The sequence below is a fragment of the Callithrix jacchus genome, chromosome 1 (assembly GCF_049354715.1).
Source record: "Callithrix jacchus isolate 240 chromosome 1, calJac240_pri, whole genome shotgun sequence".
Taxonomy (NCBI): Eukaryota; Metazoa; Chordata; class Mammalia; order Primates; family Cebidae; genus Callithrix; species Callithrix jacchus.
In genome coordinates, this window is record NC_133502.1 from 172,233,501 (window position 1) to 172,258,018 (window position 24,518).

The 24,518-nt window shown below is 41.5% G+C and overlaps 1 protein-coding gene across 24 annotated transcripts in view; it reads right to left on the reverse strand.

Annotated features, from left to right (window-relative positions):
* The window catches only part of DENND1A (DENN domain containing 1A), a 553,495-nt gene that overhangs the window by 224,671 nt on the left and 304,306 nt on the right, over nucleotides 1-24,518 (reverse strand). For all 24 annotated transcript variants that reach the window (XM_078375906.1, XM_078375877.1, XM_078375918.1 and 21 more), the window contains one exon: nucleotides 19,640-19,740. In XM_078375906.1, the coding sequence (XP_078232032.1) occupies nucleotides 19,640-19,740 (101 nt within the window). The remainder of the gene's footprint in view (nucleotides 1-19,639; nucleotides 19,741-24,518) is intronic.

Below are 24,518 nucleotides of genomic sequence, written 5' to 3' on the forward strand. Positions count from 1 at the left end.
ACCAATAACAAATGTGCTAGATACTATATGAGGAACTTTAAATTATTCTATTCTAATCCACATTAACAACCATGCAAGGTAGATACAACACCCATTTTACAGAGAAGAGACCAGGCCTAAAGAGGTTACATCACTTACCAAATACCACAGAACAAAGTCAGTGGTAGACCTGGGATCTGACTCCGAAGTATGCATTCCTTCTCTTGTGCCACACTGACTTAGTGATATAGAACCTGAAATCCCCAAGCTCACTGCCCATATAATGTTTTCCTTTGGGTTAGGGGAGGGAGGTCAAAGAATAGCAAGGAAGGGTGTGACTGGCAACTTTTCCATCTGTCTCTCCAGTAGGGGATATATCCTATGAAATGTGCAGATGGTATTTTGTGAACCTAGAGGAAAGATACCTGACTCAGACTGGGGTGACCAGATACTTTTCTTCTGGGGAAGCTGGTAGAGTAGAGGCAGTTGGACAAGAATGACTCTTTGGGGACAAAGCTGGAGAAACAAGGAGTGGTGAGTAATGAGATAGGAGAGATTTGCTTTCAACTGAATACTAAGGAGTTCAGGCTTAATCCTGAAAGCAATGGATAGGCAAGGAAGGTTTCTAAATATCACATGTACATTTTTAAATTGCTCAAACATTTAAAGATAAGAAAGGGTACAATTCCTTCATTACCATTCAACAAATAAAATTCAGGCAAAAACCCTTCCTTCCCCCAGAATATAAAATGTCCTGTTTACCACAGATCTCAGCAGTAATATAATATGTCTTGGGAACATGTAAAACAGACTTGAATATTAGCAGCTCAGTTTGCTAACTATTCTAGAAGATTTTTGTATTTGATAATAGCTAAAGAAAGAACTATACACACAACTGCAGTGAAAGTGGAGTTGTCTTTTCTTTCTCCCTCTTCTTTTCTTTCTTTCTTTTTTTTTTTTTTAAAGGTATCTGCTGTGCGCAGTCAGCTTCTCTTTGCTTCTAGGGGCAAGGAAATGCCCTGTGATTTTTTTCCCCCCTTAAACTGTAAACCATTAGTTTAGCTGCCAGCTACACAAATGCTCAAACTTCCCAGTGTGCCTGGCTCTGCTGTCCAAGCTTTTTCCAGTGTACACTGAAATGAATGTGTTTCTAATTAAGTAGCTTCAGGAACACGACAGCTTCAATGTCAAAAATACAAAGTCTGAACCCTGGCAGGAAGTCTTAAGACTGCAAATGTCTCATCTAGTGGAACCTTGCCTAATGTAATGAAAGGAAGCAGGAAGAGTACAAATTCCAGAAAAACGGCCACTTATTAATGTGACCAGAAGCACAGCCTAACACATAGAAGGGAGAAAGATCAAATCCATAATATTTAACTAAATCTTATCACCTCTCCCATCTTCTACATTTAATCATGTAATTGACCAATGATCATGAGTTTTAACCAGAACTATAGAACTGAAATTCCAACAAATGAGTTAATATACAGAAAAAGACATTCAAATGGCTGAAAATAGGTACGTATAGCAAAAGCCCTCTGTATAACTTAACCACAGGATCCTACGTATGTAGATTTTAATGTCATGCCCTTTTGTCCTACAATAAAAACCAATGATACCCTGAAAGGAAAAAGGGGCCTCACAGAAGAGACTGAAGATGCAAGAAAGGGCAAAATGGAACTCATTCTTCAAGTATCTTTAGATAGGAATTTTTTAAAGCCCAATAATTTTCCAAAGAGTAATTATGGCCTATCGTAGAAATGTAGTTTTCTTAGCCAAGTATTGTTAGAACTGCAACAGCTCTGTATTTAGAAAATATTTAAAACACATTTATTCTAAAATCATAGCAGTTCCGTGTTTTGTATGAATGCAAATTTGGACAAATACCTTTTACACTGTCATCATTTACTTACAAAGCCTCAGATACTCCCCTGAATCTACTGCATGTTTGCTCTGTAAATATATAATTATGAATTCAAAATGGTGAGAGGGAAGAAAATGAAACCCAGAATTTCCTGAACATCTCAATGTGGTACTTGTGCAATTGGGTAATTCTAGGTATGCTCTGAAAACTATTTCTATTCTCAATATACCTCAGTAATGATTGTAGCTACTGACTCAGTTTCTTGGAAACCTCTTCTTTGTCTTTTTATTTTTAAAATAAATGTCTGGGGAGAAGAACACCTACCCATGATTATATTATCCTAACACAATTACTTTTTCTTTTGGATTCCTTTCTAATACTACTGGCTCAAATAAACAGCTTTCTATCTTTGAAATTATAAAATGCATACATTGTATCATTTTCTCATTGGCTACATGAACATTTCCCAGATTGTTATATAATCTCTGTGATTATTAAAGACTATAATATTCTACCAAGTATGGATGTACTGTAATTTATCAAATGTTATCCCTAGAGTAGACATTAAGCTGCTTCCAACTTTTCACTATTAAAGTTACACTGTGATAAAAATGAACACCTTCATGTGCACAAATTCCTAGACACTGAATTACTAAAAATTAAAGGACAGGACTGTTTCTTATCTTTGGTTATATCCTAGCAAACGTTTCCTAAAAAGGCAGTACCGAGCCTAGTGGAATCTTTCAGGATTGTTGTAGAGATTAGAGACAACCTTTGAGGTACCCAGCACAGGAGCAGCACACGGTAGGGTTCTCTCTGAGCTCCTGGCATGGCTGGCACCATTGGACCCATTCTCCTATTACCCACAGAATGGTTTCTTATTCCAGCCCTGGTTCTGTAGGATATCTGCTCTAGAATACCTGCCAAACTGCTAGCAAGAATGGTCAAGATGCCAGGATGAATGGGAGGTGCTTACATGCACATGTCATCTCTACACATGGATTTCTGACTCCCAAGCATACTCTTGTCACCTGGATACTCTACTGAGTTTAGGAGGGCTGCTTTTTACTTTCTTCAGGGAGGGTGCCTTTCATTTCTAATGTACCATCAAGAATGGAAAAACCATCAAGGAAACAATGGTTCATGACTTTCTGATCACTTGGACAAATTTTAAAAAACGTTTTCTCACTCTTGGGCATATATTAAAAATAAAGCATAGCAAAATAAATTGAGTAAGCTATTTCCAAAAAAACTTCTTCATATTCAGAATCCAACTCATCTGAATCCTCATCTGATTCAGAGTCATAAACATCCATGTTTTTCCAAGGGTACCTCAGTTACAAAACAAAACAAAAATCCATCTACTAGAAGTGATCTTCCTCTTTAGGTCCAAGAAAGAACTTATTTGTTGCTGTTCTAGAAAATATAAATGGGAATATCTGCTTCACTAACAGCAAATGTATATACTCTGCTTCTCTGCTCTGGTGCCTTTCAGCATTCACAGTGACTTTACATTTCAATGCTGAATCATAGTGCAATTTTGAAGACATTTTAAACAGCAATTAAACAACATGTGCAGACCCAACAATGCACATAATTAAATTAAAGCAGTGACAATATTAACAGTTACAACCAAATTTACACACAGGCAAGTCATGACAACCCTGTCACAACTGCTGTATGGTTGACAGCAATCGTAGGATGCTACTGTACCTCTTGGTATAGCAGAATGGGGTAGATCTGCATGAAGCTTTTGTTCTCTGGGAATTATTGCACTATCTGATTTCATCAGTTACATATAGGAGAGTAAAAGTGACTCTTTCTTCCTTCTCCCCTGAAGAGGAAAAGGGTTCTGTTGCTGGTATTGAGACAGACACAATAGAATAACCTTTAACTGGAATATATCTTTAGTCTGAATCCTCTTAAGAGGAAAAGGAACTTTTATTGAGGTACTATAATTCAGTCACTTTTATGCATTACACATATAATTCTCAAGGGAACTCTACAAGGTGGTGCTATCATCCGCATTTTCAGGTTAGGAAACAGGCTTAGAAAGATAAAAGTAATTTGCCAGGATCACACAGCTAGGCAGTGGTCAAGCTGTAATTCAGACATAGGGCTGCTGAACAGAGAGCCCAAGCTCTGTGCAAGATGTCACACAGCACTTAAGTTGAAAGAAAAGTACTTAAGCTGAAAAGTACCAAAAGAACTATTCACCAGTCCTCCTGGTTCCAGGCCTGTGAGGCCAAGTGCTACTCTGACAGGTAAGTCCTACAGCACGAGCTCATTCCCAGCAGGGAAAAAGCAAGAATATGGAAATTGAAGACTTATTACCGATCTTATAGTCCTCGTTCATTATTATAGCACTTTCACAATTTGTTTAATTCTTTTCCCCCAGATAACCAGAGCCCTCTTAAATCAAGTTCTCCTAAGGTAAGCAGCTACTGATTGGAAATGAGTCCAGTGAAATAAAGAATACTGGATGCTCAAAAAAAAAAAAAAAAACCAAAACACAGCTTCCCAAGATGAAGGGGGAGGAGACAGGAAAATAAGGGAGAGGTAGGAGGACCCTCCACCCCCAGGTGGGCAATGCCTCTGCCATCATAAAGGAACATAGCTTAGGACAGCGCAGGGATTTGGAAAGATCACTGCTTTTTTGTTTTTCACATAAACACATAGGTATCCACATCACAATCTCTATATCACAGTGCCACCTTACCTCTCAGACGCCCAACACCTTCTTAACCAAATACCCTGATCAGGCAAAGGGGATCCCACAGGCAGAAAGAAAAAATCTGAAGGAGGTCTTATGTGAACTTTGCTTTCTTTCTTTTTTTTTTTTTTGTAAAAAACACAAATGTATAAACACAGATTGTCTTGTGGTTTTAAATTCTGCTAGAAATAATGAGCCTGGCTTTGTTAGAGAGGTTAAAGGAGAGAAGAATGGGAAAAAGAACAAGAACCAGAGAACATATCTTGTTGGAGCAGGCGAATGATCATAGTTTTCGACTTAGGAGCAACAAGATAGATGTCCTTCAGGCTAATGGAATGACCAGTGTTGGACAGGAAGCCAGTAAGAGCAGCCACCAACTGACTGCAAATTTGCCAAGAGCCAGCATTAGGCTAAAATTTGACAGGCATTTTCTCATTAGATTCTCACCACAGTAGCATAAGGCAGGTATTATCAGAACTACCATTTCACAGATGGAAAAACTAAGATTGGAGGAGCTAAATAATTCCTCTGACATCACACAATTAGTAATTGGCAGAACTGGAACTAGGACCCAAGCCCATGATGTGGGGATAAAATGAGCTTCTTAGTTCCTGGAGACCAGCATTCCCACAGACTGGAGAGGAAGGTGGTTAGGTGGTTTTCTCTAACCTGCTCCCCTAGCCTGCACCTATGACAAGACCTAGCACCTTCCACATTCTGTCTAGCTCCTCCTCCCCTGCTACCTTTTCCATCACAGGAAGCTTCTGGTCCCTAAAGTGCTTCTGAACTCCCAGTCACATGGTGGTCCCACAGGCCTCAGCTTCACTTTTCCTTCAAGTCCTGCTGAAGCCATGCTGCTCGCCTCTCAGATGGCCCACCCAGTGGTGGCTAACACCCTCTTGGGAGGGGCTTTTGTCTGGGTTACCCACTTCCCACAAAGCATGTGCTGATTTGAAGGGTGATTCTACATTGTCAGTTACAGAAGCACAGAATACTGTTTCCCAGAGCCTCCTGTGGTGCCACGTGTAGAGCAGGAAAGATAAAGACAGTCAAGCTGCTACTTACTGAGCAATACCACATCCCAAGGGCTGCACTGGAGGCTCTAGTCACCTTATCTCATTTAATCCTCAAATAATCGAATTTATACCATCCATTATATATATATATATATATAGAGAGAGAGAGAGAGAGAGAGAGACAGACAGAGCCCTGCTCTGTCGCCCAGGCTGGAATGCACTGGTGCAATCTCAGCCCACTGCAACCTCCACCTCCTGGGTTCAAGCAATTTTCCTGCCTCTGCCTCCTGAGTAGCTGCAATTACAGGTGTGTGCCTGGCTAATATTTGTATTTTCAGTAGAGATGGGGTTTCATCATGTTGCCCAGACTGGTCTTGAACTCCTGACCTTGGGTGATCCACCTGCCTCAGACTTCCAAAGTGCTGGCATTATGGGCATGAATCACTGTGCCTGGCCACTTTACAGACTTAAAAAGGTATTCTCAAAACTTACCCATAGTCACCCTGTTAATGGTGATTCCAGCCCAGATCCTCCTACTTCCAAGTCTCTAACACTATTCTTACTTGCTAGTGACTTCTCTTAACCATTATGCTACACTTGACAAAAAACGGTTATTTGATAATTATAGTTTAAAAAGTAAAATAGCTAGTGGGTTCATAGCCAGAATAAAACTATATTTGCCTTACTAGCTGGAATTGACTGATACTCTTTTCTGTTCTAAACAGGATTTAAGGCAATTATATGAATATTTTCAACATAGCAACAAAAGTATGAAAAGAAATAGGAGCCAAGGGGGAAAGAAAAGGAAGCTGTGGCAAGGTTAGTGTTTCCATTTCATGCTGGGACACCTGCTGGGATGGTCACAGGTTTGGGTCTGACCATTCTGCCACCAACCCAAAGAGGGAAACAAGGTTGTGAGGTGTTTCATGGTGTCCACAGGAGAAAAATAAACCAGCCACTCAGGAGCTTGAATTTTCAAAAGGCTCCTGGGGAGGGAAAAGTGTTTTCCACAAGTCAGTCAGCCAGTCAGTCAATAGGTATCACTAATATCAGGCACCACGCTGGGCTGGGGAAAGAGGAGAGAAAAATAGATCTGGTCCCCACGTGAAGCTCACAGTTAACGGCAGATCAAATAAGCACATTATTGTACATGTGCTGACCACTACAAGGAGATGCACAGGGTGTCATCAGGTACACAACGGAAGGGCCTGAGATGACCTCATCTCATCTCTGCAGCAATCTTGAAAGATGGGTCTCCATAATTCACAGAGGAACCCACGGCTCAAAGAGGTTAAGTGACTAGACAAAGGTCACAGCTGCTGAGAAGTAGAAAGTATGGCTGGATGGGGAAGAAGAAAGTATGGGGTGACTGCCATGAAGTAGGCAAGCTTTCTTTTTTTTTCCCCCAGGGAAAAAGTATTTAATGTCTTTCCTGGTATCCAACCCAGCCCTCCCTGATTGATGAGCACAGAGGAGGAGGATCCATGAGGAGACCAGGAACAATTTTGGGTTAGGAGAAAAGAAAGAGATGGCCTAGTTTCCATTTGTGGTTTTAGCACCAAGAGCACCGGGCCCCGCCACAGCAGAGGTGAGCTCAGTGTGCACCAATGTCCAGTGGGCACTGGGGATGGTTTGCTAATGCAAGACACGTGTATCACTGGACCTGATCAGTAACTGGGAGAGGGAAGACAATGCCCTTCTGAGTGTGGCTCTGTGGCTTCCTGGGGTAACCTACATGAATGGGGGCAGCGGAGATGCATTCTAGAGCCCCAAGCCACTGGATCCAACAGAAATGAACACAAGAGTTACAAAGATAACGCCTCGACAAAAATCTGGAGAGGTCAACATCAAAGCCTGGGGTAACCCGCCCTTTTGTGCCTCCTCGGCCTACCGGAAGGCGACAGACTTGGAAAACATCAGGAAGGGCTCCATGGCTAAGACCACGGCGGCAGGAGAAGTTAATCACAGAGAAAAGGTCAGGAGACAGGGCTCTCTGCTGCCACAGAGAATTCAATGAGAACCATAACAGCTAAAGTCAGCTGTGGAAAGGAAGTCTCAAGTTGTGAGCCACCAGCAGCCCATGAGAGCCAGTGGAAACAGGAATGAATGAGGTACAAAACAAATATGGGAAAGAAAGAGGTTTATGAAGAAATAAATGAAGAGAAAGTAACAGAAAAAAATGTATTAAAAATAGCGCAACTGGTAATAACGAGAAAAGACTTTCTCTTGCTGTTTTTCCAGGACTCATCTCATGTTCCAAAATACACAGCATCCAATTCCCTTTTCAGCCTCGCCTTCCATCCATCATGGTTTAAGGGGAAGATGAACCCACACTGTTGAGAGATCACTCAGAGCCTATCACTGTGCTGGTGCTGCACATACTGTCCCTGCTTGACATACTGCTGAAGCTTCCTGGTCACTTGACATACTGCTGAAGCTTCCTGGAACTCTGATGTTACTCAGTCTGTGGCCCCTGTCTTACAGGTGACCTATGGCTCCCCGGAACATATCTAGAGTGTTCTTGCTACAGGGCCCCCTATACTGTGCCCCAGAACTCAGAACTTCCAGAGTTTTCTAAGTGTTAGGTTCAAGTCAGGCTCCAGATTGGGGAGGAGTGAGAAATGTGTCACTCACAAACAGAATGTGTCGTGAGAAATGGAAAACTAGGCCAATGCTCAGGCGGGTAAGCAGGAGTCAGGGCCAGCCATGTTGCATGGAGGCCAGCTGAAACTCGGGCAGGGGAGGCAGGCTATTGCCCCTCCCAACACCAGGCAGCAGGAGGGGGCTGGGGTAGGTGGGAGCACAGGGCAGGTCCAGATGCTCAGAGGCAGATACAGCAGTCAGGAGGCGGTTAGGCTGTGGTCCAGACAGCTCCCCAAAGCGTAGGTGGCTGAGCCAACAAGCACCATTCCCCCAATCCAGAAGAGTCACTCCTGTGTTAAAGGGACACCTTGCTTTCTTTAACCCTGTAAGTCTCAGTAATGCTGGGAGTGACACCGCTGAGGTCAGATGAGAGCTGTCCCACTGTACTCCTGGCACTGGTGTCTTCTGGGGAACAGGGCCAAAGGTTGAATGGCAACCATCTACACAGACTACCCGCTTTTTACAGATCTTTTGCTTTTTGCTATATGTACTGTGAAAGGTTAAAAAAGTTTTTATTTTATTTCATTATTATTTATTTTGATCTTGGCTCACTGCAACCTCTTCCTCTTGGGTTCAAGTGATTCTCCTGCTTCAGCCTCCGAAGTAGCTGGAATTATAGGTGCACACCACCATGCTCGACTAATTTTTGTATTTTTAGTAGTGATGGGATCTCAGCATGTTGGCCAGGCTGGTCTTGAACTCTTAATCTCAAGTGATCCACCTGACTCAGCCTCCCAAAGTGCTGGGATTACAGGCGCGAACCACTACACCAAGCCTAAAAAAGTTCTTTACAATAAGGATGTATTACTTTACTAACGATATAGAATGTATTAAAAATCTAATGTATCTAAAATTAGTGGTGATATTAGTTATGTTAGAGATATCTAAATATCTATTAGATAGATAGTGAATTAGATAGTTGGAATATACAACAAATGACTGATCGGTATACATTTATTTATTTATTTTCGAGACAGGGTCTCTCTTTTCCACCAGGTTGGAGTGCAATGGCATGATCACAGTTCACTGCAGCCTTGACTTCCCAGGTTCAGGTGATTTTCCAACTTCAGCCTCACAAGGAGCTGGATCTACAGGCACACACCACCACACCTAGCTAATTTTTGTATTTATTTATTTCAAAGAGACATGGCTTTGCCATGTTACCCAGGACTGGTCTTGAACTCCTGGGCTCAAGCAATCTGCCCAGGAGTACTGGGATTACAGGTGTCAGCCACTGCAGTTCTGGACAGAACTGTATACTTCTAAAAGGGTGAGTTTAGTGGTATGTGAATTATATTTCAGTTTTTAAAAATCTAGCAGAGAACTTGAAAAGACAGTTCCCTAAAGAGTTTACAGTACTGATAGATACAGATTCCCACAGAATCTGTAACACCGATAATACAAAGGGCCCAGTCTCTTCTCTACCTCATTTTCCACTTGGAAAATAGTTTACATCAAAAATGTCCAGTCTGGGTATGGTGGCCAACACTCTGGGAGGCGAAGGCAGGCAGATCATTTGAGGTTAGGAGTTTGAGCTCAGTCTGACCAACATAGTGAAACCCCTTCTCTAATAAAAATACAAAACATTAGCTGGGTGTGGTTGGTGGTGCATGTCTGTAATATCAGCTACTTGAAGGGCTGAGGCAGGAGAATTGTCTGAACCCAGGAGGCAGAGGTTGCAGTGAGCTGAGATCACACCACTGCACTCCAGCCTGGGGGACACAGCAAGACTCCATCTCAAAAAAAAAAAGTGTCCAAAGCAGGAAGCTTTGGGGAATACAAGACTCTTGACACATTCGATCGTGGGTGCTGCTCAAGGAAATGAAGGTGCATCTCAACACAGGGCTCTTATCTGTTATCACCTAACATTTTTCCAGTTGCCTACTTGGTGCCAGGCTCTTCGTGTAGAGCAATGCTTTTAGCTATCTCCCTGGCAATGGTTTCACAAATGAAGATACTGAGGCTTAGGCAGAAGATGTGACTCACTCAAAGTCACATCTTTAGTAAGACCAGAGCCTAGGATTTGGACTCCAAGACTTTGACTTCCAAACCTGAACTGTTTTATCTCATTCGGCCTCTCTATTCAAGCCTCAGGGTCAAGTTTGGTCAAATCTCAGTTGAGGAATTACCTAACTAGCAATCTATGATTTCTGATCATTACCAACACAAATTTGTGTGCGCGCGTGTGTGTGCATGCATTTCCTAACCATTGGTCCCACCACAGAGCCCAACCTCCCTTCCTCTTCTGTCTGAAACTAAATTCCTGGTTCTTAGCCCCTCCAGCTCCTCCCAGATTAGCTGTCACAGAGGCACCATTCCACTCTTGACACATGGCTGCTTCTTAGCTTTTAAAAAAAGTCTCTGATCTCTCAATTTTAACTGGATGTTTGAGTTCTTTGGTGAAGCAGTGTTTCTCCAGATCCAGAACTATCTATGAGCATCTATCTTCCTATACCCACTGCCAGGAACATAGTAAATACATAAGTACTTGCTGCAAAATGGCAATGACACAGAGCTTTTGCTTACTTATTGGAACCCAATCTTTAACTAAAGCTAGAAAGCCCAGAGTCTGGCATATATAAGAGAATACTGGCCACAAGTGTCTACCTAATCCTCTATCTAATCCACTTCCATCCTGTCTGTTAAGTCTATATATTTAGATAATGCAAAAAAATTCCGTTGAAATTCTTTTTTTCCAAAACAGGTCTTGCTCTATTACCCAGGCTGCAGTGCAGTGACATGATCTTGGCTCACTGCAACCACCACCTCCCAGGTTCAATCAATTCTTGTGCCTCAGCCTCCCGAGTAGCTGAGATTACAGACATGTACCACCATGCCTAGCTAATTTTTTCTATTTTTAGTAGATATGGGGTTTCACTATGCTGCCCAAGCTGGTCTTAAACTCCTGGCCTCAAGTGATCCACCCCCTCAGCCTCCCAAAGTCCTGGGATTACAGGTGTGAGTCACCATACCCGGTCTCAGGTGAAATTCTTAGCACCCACAGATACGTTAATATATATTGACTATTTATCAGCTATGAATAACATATAGTATTTGTTATTTACAGAGCACCTACTTTGTGTCAGTAGTAATCACTATTCACTTTCAACTGAAAATGTTGGCTCAGTGACCTCAAATCTAGTAAATGGGGAAGGCAGGTGAGGGCCAGACTTCCCTGTTTCTGCTGCCCCACACTTCCATTTGATTTCTGTCTCTGCCACCAAGAATATCAACAACTCCACTTAATCTAGCATTGATCTATTTCCTACGCAAAACTTCGTGGCATTGATGAAGATAGTGATTGGAATGGGTGCAGATCTGATTAACCAGATGCCACTTCGGGGCTGTGTCCAGACTGCTGCTCCATCACCTATATGGACTGTGCACCTTTTGCTGAAAATCCCACATGGAATATGTGATATAGCATGTGGGGGTTGATTCAGAACCCTACATACAGCACACAAAGGGACTGAAACTAGCATCTCTCAGAGAGAATTTGAGCATCTCCATTCTGAGAGGAAGAATGGCTTCCAGAGTCATCTGGAAATGCCAAGAAATACGAGGCATTTTGTGAAGTCAAATGCAAAATCCAAACCTTCACTGTATATATCCTATTTGACTCTCAGTTCAATGATTCCCTCAAAAAGCATCAGGAGCTAGCTACTAACTTTGTTTTTGACCTGACTGTCTTTTGGAGAAAAGCGTGAACTTGTCTTGACCTGCTCTGAAAATATTTTATCACAAATGTGTGTTAATAAGTGCCTAGAATAAACCAAATACACAATTCAAGTTGGGAATTGATTTGTGGTCCCTATTTAAGATTACTTCTGAAGGAGGAAGGAGGAAAAGAAATTTACATGGGAAATACCATATGGCTTCTACTAGGACCTTTTATTAGCAAAATTTAATTAGCATAGTGCCTGGTACATAATAAGTGCTCTATAAATATTTGCTGAATAAATGAATAATTAATGAATGACAACATACGTCTACAATTAGCAAGTCGTCAAGAAGAATGAAGAATTTTTTCACAAAATCTTGGTGATGGGTACAATTTATTCTCTAACACGTTGGAGGATATTCGTAAGGAGAGCTTTAATATCAGATGGCCTTAGATTTCAAGTGCAGGCTCTACTATTTCTTGGCTGTGTGAGAGTAGGTAAGTCACTAAATCTCTCTGAGCTTCAATTTCCTAATATATACAATGGAGCTAATAATATTTACCTCGCAGCTTGATTTTGAATATTTGCGATAATGTTTATAAAGAGCTTGTCACATACACAGTACTCAATGGATGGTGATTATTATGAAGGGAATACTGATTCTCATTAGCAAGTTAATCCTTTTGTCCCAGAAATAGGAAGGCTTTCCTATCACTGGCCAAGGTCAAGGCCACCATCAGCTAAGGTAGGGAACATTCTCGTTTTCACTTTCAAAGTCAAGGGAATGGCACAGATCTAAAGTAGAGAGGAACCAGCAGCACATGTTTTTAAATATTCATAAGGGCTGGAAATGTCTTACTCCTTTCGTTTTCTCTGCCATCTGCTTTTGTTTCTTTTCTTTTCATTCTTATGCCACAGCTGCAAATGAAAACAACCATACAATAACTCAAGTTAAATTAAAAAAAAAAAAAAAACAAAATAAAAACAATCTGAGGGATAGAAAGAGAAGATGAATTATAAAGTTTTCCCCTGAGCTCTCAAGACAGAAGTAAAAATAATGTTTAATGTGAGTTAAACCTTCTGGAAGCTGAAAATCCATGCCCCGTATTTAAAATAATGGTGACAAAATCACCCCAGGTGCCACTTAACTAACATCTCTAATTGCTAGAGCCAGTCTTCAAAGTAGATACACCCATTTTACAGAAAGAGAAATTGCAGATCAGAGAGATAAAACAGATTTTTAATGGTTACACGGCTAATAAGAGATAAGACTAAGATTTGAATCCAGGTCTGCCTGAATCCAAAACCTAGGCACTTTCCACTCTATCGTCCGCTCCAAAAATAGGAAGGGACATATAAAAAATAATGAGAAATATTTAGGGCAACTCATTTGTACTAAACTGATTTTTTTTCCAGAAATTAAAATCTGTGATTATAGCTCTAATTAAAGTTAACTCAGATGATTGTTTGTTGTATTTGTGAATGTGCAATTAGAATCTTCCACATAATTGCAGGGTTTTCAGCATCCTACTTTTCATTCACTAACTGCATGCAAACTAGAGCTTTGCTGTCATGGCCTCTTGTCTACTAAAAGGTGCAATACAGCTTTTGGGGTTTCTGGACTCAACAACTGTGACCTGTGGTATCAACAGCAGGGTGTGGGCTCAGCCCTACTTAACGTGTCTTTGTCCAGAAGTCAATGAAGACTTCATCTTCAGGCACCATGTAAAAAGCTCTTATGGCCTACACTGTTGTCCTGAAAACTCCTAGCAGCATGTACCTGAAGAAAAACTGGCATCAGTGGTCCTCATGTGTTAATTACACTTGTGAAGTCTATTATGCATAGAAAGGGCACCTGCTGGCAGTGAAAATGACTAGAATCCGTCCTTCCTGTGCAGTGAGTAAATTGAGAGTTCATTTCTACAGGAGATAATAGTTTTCAGATTCCATTTTGTGTATCCTCTGCATGGGGACATACTTAACATTTAAATCATCTGCAGAGGAGCAAACCTCCTTCAAATTTACATGTTTCAGGCTCCTACTACTTTACTTAAAATGCTAGTTATCCCTGCTGGCTCTTACCACCAAGGATTAAACTCAATGGTCGTGAAAGTTATTGAGCACAATAGAATGAAGTTATTAGCATTGACTGAAATTTCATGACATTTGTAGTCTCTGACCAAAGCAGTGGTAGCAGACTGAAGGTGATCAAATCAACCCTTCATTATGGAGGATCTGTTTTTTTCTCTTAGAGTCTTTCCTTTCATCATTCTTACATCTTATAGTTAACAAACAGACACCAGTCCGCACTGGCCTGTAATCATCCTTTGGTCATACATCAAAACGTTGTTTCACAGAAACAAGAGACCAGGAGAAAGACTGCTATTACACGAACAGAAACTTCCAAGATGGTGCCTCCTCTCAAAACCTACTTGGGCACCAGTGAATACAAGTCTCAACTCTGATTTTCTGGAGTGGAAATTTAGGATGACAAGGACTTAGCAGCCTTCCTTGCCAAGTCTTCTCAGTTAGACCTGTCAACATCATTGCCCTTGGTCAGGCTGGTAACAGTTTTTCAGAGTGCTAGAGTTAGAGAGAGTTGAAAAAAAAATGTTGGATCAGCTTTGACAGGAAAATACAACATCTAATGTGTCTCCAAAAAAAAAAACATGAAGAGAGAAATGGCAGCTGGAAAAAACAATTGGCTAGAATAAACACTGATATGTGAAAATAAAGCTTTTAATTATAAAAACTATACTTCTTCATTGTAGAAATATTTGAAAATATGGAAAATAAAAAGCATGCAGATATTCTCGCCTGCCTCCCTGTCACGAGTCTCTGTTAAACATTTTGGTGTATTTCTTTCCAAATTTCTGCCTCTCTATATGTATACATATATACATTCAATTTTTTGTGTTATGTGAACATATAATTGTCTTAATAAAAATTTAATCATAGAGTATAATACATAATGTCTATATCAGTTAAAGTTAGTAAAGCTCTTTGGGCCTTGGTTTACTAATAACCTGTGAAATGGAGCTAATAGTATCTGCCTTGTAGGGTTGTTGGAAGAATTCAATGCCATCACATGTAAAGGAGATGACCCAGTGTTCAACAATGGCAGCTATCTTAGTCACTGATGTTTCTGAGAGAGCAATTTCTCTTCCACAGTTCTGGGAATGTAAGCAGCCCATTTTAAACTAGCTAACAATTTAGCAACCAAAACTTTTCAAATACTAGAAAGCTAAAGTTGGGTCATGCACAGTGGCTCACACCTGTAATCCCAGCACTTTGGGAGGATGAGGCAGGTGGATCATGTGAGGTCAGGAGTTCAGGACCAGCCTGGTCAACATGGCAAAACCCGGTCTCTACTAAAAATACAAAAATTAGCTGGGCGTGTGATTCCAGTTACTAGGGAGGCCGAGGCCGGAGAACTGCTTAAACCTGGGAGACTGAGGTTTCAGTGAGCTGAGACTGGGCCACTCACTGCATTTCAGTCTGGGCAACAAAGGGAGACCTTGTCTCACATAAATAAATAATTAAATTCAATTAAATTGTACTACTACTTGGCAGAGGAACTACATTGATTCTTCCAGCTCCACCTATCTCTGCAGAAGCCCTGGGTATTCCTGACTGAAGCATGTCATGAAAACCCACTGGTGAGTGTCTTCTAGGGGAAACCGCGCCAGAGTATTACTCTGGCACCCAGACTGGAGGGCAGTGGCTTGACTGTGGCTCACTGCAGCCTCAATCTCCTGGGCTCAAGTGATCCTCTCAACTCAACCTCCTGCGTACCCGGGACTACAGTTGTGTGCCACTATGCCTGGCTAATTTAAAAAAATTTTTTTTGTGGAGATGGGGATCTCATGATGTGCCTAGTCTGGTCTCAAACTACTGGGTTCAAGTGATCCTCCTGCCTTGGCCTCCCAAAGTGCTGGGATTACAGGCATAAGCCACCGCATCTGGCCTGAGTCTACCTTTTAGGGCACACATCTGGTGTGTGGTGCCTATGCGGGAGGATGTCTCTACCTGTGGAAGACCCTGAGGCGTATATCTGTGGGAAAGGGAGCTATGTCTATGAAGGCAGATGTGTCTATGTGGGGGTCTATGCTTGTGAGCATATTGTGTGTCTGGGGGGAGAGGGTGTGGCAACAAGTTCTATATGCTAAGAGGGCTGGATGTCACTCCAGGACTCTGACTTGGGGGATGTGTGTCTCCTTTTACCTCTTCCTGCTTTTTCTTGCTCTCTCTCTCCCTTCCATCTTCCTTGGGTGTGTGTTTTGTTCTTTCTCCTCCCCTCTAGTTCCCCTCATCTCCTTCTTCCTCTATGAGCATCAGTGTCTGCCTCTGCCCAGCCCCTCAAGCATTCATTTGAACAACAACAAACATAACTGGACAGTAAAACACCATCCTTTTGGTCCTTTCCTTGGAGATACATGGCACTGAGAAGAAACCAAGAGAGTTGGCACAGAAGCTCAAGCACAGGAAGTTTAAGCAAAGGTCAACTCTGAGGAATGGGGCACCTAAGCACATGTGTAGAGACAGGGGGGAGGCAGGAGAAAGAAAAGTTTAATGATACCCAAGAGAACAGAGGTCTAGATGGGTCCCAGAGAATCCTCAAGAGACAGCAGTCCGGCCCAGGTGAAGTGGCTTTGGACAGATTGCTCTTCCTCTTTCAGGAGTGGTAGGAGAGGAAGAGGCAGGCAGGCAGCAAGTAACCAGCCTTGGGTGAGAAGGAAGGCAGTTGTGGGAACACAGACCCTATGCCCCACTCTTCTTGCCAGACGTAACAATGCATCCCCATCCCCAAGCCTGCTGCATGGAGAGTGAGGGCTCAGGGGTGACTGCAGAGGAGAAGGGCAAGCTAAAGTGACAGAGCAATTTCTCCTCCACAGTTAGCACCACTCTCTAGCAGGTCCTCTCTGCAATGGCTCTCAGACTTTCATCAGCAGTATCTTCCAGACAAGAAGCAGGTAAGAAAACAGTAGAGGAGCTTAGGGTCAGTGGTTAAGTCCAGGGAGGCAACGGCCTGCAGGGAACTGGTGAAAAACCTGGGAGTAGTTCTGGCCTGTTTGTGTGCCTACGTCTTCTACACCCAATTGTTTGAGTCCCTTCTGCTGGACACTGACTCTCATCCCTATCTTCCCAGCACTTAGCACAGTGCCTGAGACACGACCAGCATCTGGAAACATCTGCTCTACTCAAAAAGCTCATGAAGGTCCGGAGCAAGGCCAGCAAGAAACTAGAGGGGGCTGAGTGAGCTTCAGATGGTAAATGACACAGGTGTCACCCTGCTGGGTGGCTGATAGTGCTTTTGGTCTATAAAGTACATTTGCACATACGTTTTTTTATTTCATCCTAGAAAGTTTAAAGAACAAGTTGCAGTATTTTCAGCCCTCTGCAGATAAGAGAATCAGCGAGGCAAAGGCTCTTGCTCTAAGCTACACAGCCAGACAACAATGGAGCTGAAACAGGGACTCAGACATCCTCCTCTTAGCCCTGTCCTGTCCTTGTTTGTGCTACTCCACGGCCTCTCTGAGGGAGGAAAGTAGCCTCACTATAGATGACAAAACACTGCAAATGTGAGCTCAGTGGGAATAAGGGGAGGTCAGTAGTGTGAATTCTGAAGCCATTGAAGACAGCAGGGAATAAGATGGGAAGAAGATGTGGAGATCTAAACAAATGGGTGATGAAGATACCAGAGACAAGCAGATGACAGTGACACAGCGGAAGGAAAGTTCCTGGGGGTTGTGCTCAAAGCCAGATGACAGGGTGGAGCTCGCACCAGACCATGGCAGCGGGGACAGGAGTTAACAGTCTCCCCGCTGTGGAGTCTAGGAGCAGAAGGAGCAGCCTCACTCAAGCAGAGTCCAGCACTCCCTAGAGTCTCCAATGAAAGGAGAGATGGTGGAGACCTGGATACAGGGGAGGGTCTGGGATGGGCCCCGGAGTTTGAAAACACTTCTCGAGGAACAGAGCAAACCCAAATATTCGATGTCATGTGGTGAATTTGTTATAAGGGCTTAATATCTTTATCCTTTCCTATCTGTAAACATTACTTTATCTCCTACCCACTTCAGAAGGGATGAATACAAAAATCTAGAACAGTAGTACCTGTACGTCATCAACTGAAAATAGTTTACAAAAGAAACCAATGTATGGAGAGACATAGTGAAAACATGTGGGGTTCTGCCATCGATGAATTAAGAAGAAATTTAAAATTAGCCAAGATTCCATACTCCACATGGTAGAAAATACATTACCCCTTAATCTCATAAGAGGTGGGAGAAAGGTACGGATAAGAAGACTCACCTTGATAAGAAAGACATACAATAGAGAGGATCAGGCCCATTTACTTACTACTATGCATGAGAGAGGGCCACTGATTTTCATATGATGGCCCTGAGTTACATCCTTGTTAACCCTATGGCTTCTTGGGAAGAGGATGAGCCCAACACATTCCACTTAGGAGTGACTGTGGAATGCCTTCATGCTCCTTGGACAATCTGGGTACCTGGGTGAACCTTTCTAGTGAGATGACTGCAAAATGGGCTGGAGATTCCAGCAAAAGTATTGACCTGGACTCAATCACTCTGAACCAGTGGTCAGTGTCCTGTGTCATCAAGCAACAGGGCTATGACCCTCAAATGGGTTTCCCTTTCCTGAAGCTCTCAATATCTGGCCTGCAGTTAGTGCCTTTCCCTCCATGTGTACCATGCTTCCTTATGGACTTTTGTTGACTTGAGCTGTTTGGAGACAATGTCTTTAACTGCATTACACTAGAGAAAGAAATTACTCATGAAGAAAAGAGATCCAAATCGGTCACACAGACAATCACTTTGGGTAATCTATTGAAGACAGGTAGTAAGGATGATGTTCCATTTGTGGAAACATTTTCTGAGCACCTACCATGAGCCAGCTTTTTACATGGGGTCCTTTCATATGCTATCTTGTTTCATCTTTATATGATTATGTATTGAACAACTTCCTTTTACATATGAGAAAACAAAGTCTTAAAGTCAAGTGACTTGCCCAAGATGGTAGGACTGTCGCCAAAACCTTTGTTTCTTCCTTCCACTGCAGTCAGTTTCACTGAACAGTGAAATGCTCAAGCACATCAGACGGTTCTGCATGTCTGGCTTGTGCTCCCAAACCACAGTGGGTACAAGTCTTAAGGAAAGCGTCAGGGCATGGCTGAGACTTGAAGACCTCGGGATCTCAATTGTTTCTGTCCCTAGTTTACAACTTGTCTTAGGAAAAATCAAACAAACATGCAACCTCTTGGTGCATTGCTTTCCCCAAACTAAGAAATGGGAAAAGTTACTCTCTGGTACTCTTCAGAATGTCATAACATATAAGAAAACTGGAAACAAAAGGGTCATGCAACCAGGTGGTCTTAAATCCATGCCATTTTGAAGTAACCATTTTTATTTATTTATTTATTTTGAGACAGGGTCTTACTCTGTTGCCCAGGATGCAGTGCAGTGGCACAATAATAGCTCGCTATATATAGCCTTGACCTCTCTGGCTCAAATGATCCTCTCACCTCAGTCTCCTGACTAGCTGGGACTAAAGGTTTGTGCTACCATGCCTGGTTCCTTTTTTTTTTTCTTTGTACAGATGGATTCTCACTATTGTGTCCAGGCTGTTGAAGTTAATATTTTTAATGTAGAGTCATCAACTGCATTAACAAGTGACACACCTAACATGTCCAGTCAGTTCAGGGCAAAGGAGAAGCAGAGGACAGGGCCAGTCACCTTACCAGCAGTAGTCCAGTAGATGCGGTGGCAGCACGGGGATGTACACGTGCTGCCAGTACATGGGGTAGAGCATCGCCGCCGACCCGTGGATGCAGGCAGTCAGCTGGAACAGAGCAAAGCAGAGATCGATGAACAAATCCAAGGGAAGAGACACCACCATTTGATTACAGCAATACAATTCTATAATTCTTCAATATGTTTACATGATAAGCTGAAAAACCTGGAGAAATCATTCTACGTTAACTCGATCACCCTAATTCAAATTTAGTAAGAGCTTTCTTTTCAAAAAAATCTTTTTTTTCTGATTATAAAGTTAATATATGACTTACGGTAGAAAATTGTAAAAGCAGAGAAAGGGATTAAAAAAAAGCCACCACCATTGGAAGATTTAATATTGTAGATTATTATACACACAAGCACATATATTTCCTTTTTAAATGCAATTAGGATGACAGTATTCTTTTGTGTTTCTTAAAAGTGAACGTTATTTGATGCCATTTTTCTTTAAATAATCTTAGAAAAAGGTATCTCTTAGTGATGCCTTAAAAGCACAAATCCAGAATATTCTTTAAATATTTTTAGAAAAAGATATATTTTAATGATACTCGATGAATTTCCCAGGCCATTTAACTACTCTTCTACTATTAAGTAATATAATCATATCAGGTCAATAATTGGTATATATGGTTTCTAAATGTAGAATTCAGAGACAAAGGTTATAAGTATTTCAAGGTACTTAATAAATACATATCTCATAAATGTGTTAGGGATAATGAACAGATGATGGATGGAGGCTCTTTACACCCTCCCACCCCCAGCCATACACCACGATTCTCGCCTTCCTGCCCCTCATCAGCATTACTCCTTGTAGTCAAGTTAATAGCCTTAAAATTGTAACTATCTTACTTTTAGTTTTATTCTGATCATGACTAAGGATGAACATTTTGTCATGTTTCTTGACAAATGGTCTGTTCATATTCTTAGCCCACTTTAAAAATTAGTATTAGTAATTTTTACTACTTTATAAGCAATCACTGATGATATGCAAAGAATACCCAGATTTTGTAATGTTTTTGAAGATAATTTATTCTTAATTTGCTTTGAATTTCTGGGCAAAAAGAAGGTCTAAGTAATTACATAGACAAATATTTTCTTCCGTTATGGTTTCTACCACTTTATCCTACAAAAGTCCTCCAGATTTTTCCTTAGTATTTAACTCTTCCATCCATATGGAATTACTTTAGGTGTAAGGACTGAGGTGAGAATTTATTTTTTCCACATAGGTAATCAATTTGGCACTGTTTACTGACTAATCTTTCCTCTCCACAGTCTTTTGACTTGCCACTATTTTATATTACTTTTTCTTCCTACGAGCTAGAGACATCATACAATCAGTATCTGATACTTAAAAATTTAGGAAGCAAAGAATACAAAGGGATACAATTGCTACAAAATTCAATATAGTGAAAAGAAAGAAAAAAATTAACCTTTGGAGATACAGCTATAAAGTGACAAAAGCCAACAACACATTTCTTTCCATCTTTTTTTCTTTAATGTTTCTTTGGTTTCAGGGAAGCCTGTTCCCATGAGGACTTTGCTCCTTTTGGAAGCTGTTAACTGGCCTTTGCTGACAGAAGGACATTTACGTGGCGAAAGAGTGACGTGCCAAGGCCCAGTTAAAAGAATCCCAGAGGTTAGTGTAACATGAACAGTTTTAAATTGGATATTCTACTGAGGTTTCACAGTTGTGAGAGCTGTGTGTTAAAGCCAGGGCTGCTACTCCCTACCCCGCCTGCCTGGACGCTTTCCTCCAGACGCTGTTCTTGAAGCCAGGTACATGTCATGAACCGGATCTGATTCAGCAGGCACCCAAGAAATGTTCCCAGAGACCCCCGCCAAGGCTCGCAGGTTTAATCCATCCCTTCCTGTTCTATTTCCATAGTTTCCCATATAAAAAAGGCTGTCATTCATATCTCTCTGTGTGTGTGTGTGTGTGTGTGTGTGTGTGTGTGTGTGTGTGTGACTAATCCCTTCAGGGCCTCTTAGAGATGAAAACTCCTTGCTGGTGTTGAGTGGAGAATGAACCAACCTGACCTGATTCCACCCTGAAGTCGGCTGGAGGGTTCCACTCCTTCTGCTCTCCTCAAGTGCAGGTTCCATCACAGCACTTACTATTCAGAAGTCTTTCGGGCATGCCTGGCCCAGGATGGCTCCACCAGCCCATGTCTACCTTTACAGCAGCCATTTGTAGCCACACTCTGTACTGTATTCTCCAAGTCTGTCCTTGGAATATATCACTTGCAGGCTTAGATAGGGTCATGTATTCCTTTTCCTCCCCTCCCTTTCCACCTGTCGCCCAAACTGGCCAGGATTTGTGCCTCTAGCTAACTCCTTCCTTAGGTCTGTGTGTAAGTACTTCCTCTTCAAAGCCTTCCCTTGCTCCGCATGCATAGGCACCGGAGCATTATTATTATTGATATATTATTAATATTACTAGTAATATTATTACTAATACTAATTATTACTAACATTACTAATATTATTATTACTACTAATTTTTGAGACAAGATCTCAAAATTAATGGGAATCTATGGAAATAGAATGAGAAGGGATGGATTAATCCCGTGAGCCTTGCTGGGGTCACCCAGGCTGGAGTGCAATGGCGTGATCTCCACTCACCACAACCTCCGCCTCCTGGATTCAAGCGATTCTCCTGCCTCAGCCTCCTGAGTAGCTAGGACTACAGGCGTGTGCCACCATGCCAGCTAATTCTTGTAGAGATGAGGCTTCACCATGTTGGCCAGGCTGGTCTTGAACTCCTGAACTCAAGTGACCCACCCACCTCAGCCTTGGTATTACAGGCATGAGCCACTGTGCCCAGCCTGTAGGCACTCATTATTAACTGGACCATAACTGTCTGCATGTTTGTCTTCTGACTATAAAGTACAGGAGATCCTGTGTCATCTCCATGTTCTCAGTGGCACAGAATACACACACACACACACACACACACACACACACATACACACGTACATGTGCACAAGTTAATGGGATGTGTCCTGAATAAATAAAAAATAATTTTTACTTAGAATATACTCACTATCCAAATACAGTTTAGTAGCTTGGCTTTTAACAGTATTATATGTACATTTTCATGAGTCTCACAGAGTAAGGTATGCGACTCGAAGTCTAAAACAGGCCGGGCGCAGTGGCTCATGCCTGTAATCCCAGCACTTTCGGAGGCCAAGGTGGGCAAATCACTTGAGGTCAGGAGTTTGGGACTAGCCTGGCCAACATGGTGAAATCTTGTCTATATTAAAAATACAAAAAAGTTAGCCAGTCATGGTGGTGCATGCCTGTAGTCCCAGCTACTCCGGAGGCAGGAGAATTGCTTGAACCCAAGAGGCAGAGATTGCAGTGAGCCAAGATCGCACCACTGTACTCCAGCCTGGGCGATGGAGTGAGACTCCCGTCTCAAAAAAAAAAAAAAAAGTGTAAAACAACAGCAGCAAGATTAGACACACAAACATGCCACTTTTGAAAAACCAAGTCATTCAACCATTCACCCATTTGTTCAATCACATGCCTATGCTATAACTCCACAATACATAAGTAAATAAAAGCATTCAAAATCTATAAGGTCCCGTACAAATGTAAGGTAATATTATCACATAAATTAATTTGTGATTCTCTTTGAAAACGTCATTTAATAGAATGAATCTGGTTCGGACAGAACTTGGTTATGTGACTCTTTTTAGGTTAACCTGGTTTGGGTCAAAAGCCTATTTTAACTGATAAAGTAGCAGAGATCTCATCTTCAGATAATGTCTTCTTAACCTCAAAAACAAACCTACCAACCTCAATGCCAAGATTTTAAAATTACTTATCCTTCATAAAAAAAAAATCAAGCTTTTAAGGTGTTTGATCATTTCATTAGTGGGTTTTCTAAGGGCCAAATCTCTGCAATTGGGATAAAATGCATTACTCATTTAAGAAAACAAACAAACAAAACGAATCATTTGGCTGTTTTTCAATAAATGACACAAACTATGTGCATCATTACTTAAGAAAAAAATTGATTACAAGAAAAGTCCTACTATATATCTATATTCAATAATGCACTCTGTTCTGTAAAGTATTGCTTGACACTTATAAAATAACTCTAAACCCTGTTTCTAAAAATAAAAGTCCTAAAGGCCTATGTCCATTCCTTACAGAATACAAACTTTAAAAGTATTGAAAGTATATAATTTGGAGTGTAGTCAACAAAGGGGTATTGTGAATATATAATTGAAGTGCAAGCTGAAGAAAATGATTCTATCAAAATCTCACTCAGTGGGAGAATGGAAAGATAGTATGTGTAAAATTTGCCCAGAGTCATTAGTCACAATGAATATTCATCAGAAGCCAATTATCAATCCCATTTAATGACACCCCAAAAGATTTTGCCCTGAAGCAGCTGAATAGTCTAAGACTCCAGACAAAACTAGACAAATTATACAGCCAACAGCCAGTCTAGCCAGGACACAGGCTGTAAAGTAAACCACTGGTGGGTTTTTAGATGCACTTTAGCAAATTCTGTCCTCAATTAAACGTGCACAAGGTCAGTTATATCTCAGAGATTTCTATATGGCTCCATTAGTTTTCTTTGAGGCAAAGGGAGAAGGGAAGAAGGGGGTGTGGTTAGGACATGAATGGAGAGTGATCAATGATGGAGTTGGAAAAATCACAAGGACACCTTTTTTTTCCCCCAGTCATTTCTCAGAGATAAAGCCCAGATTGTCACAATCTTAGATTCCAGTGCCTCTGCTGAATCCTTATAACATTGCTGCAATTTAACATGAAATAAAAATAAGAATGCCCCCTGAAAAGACAAAACCA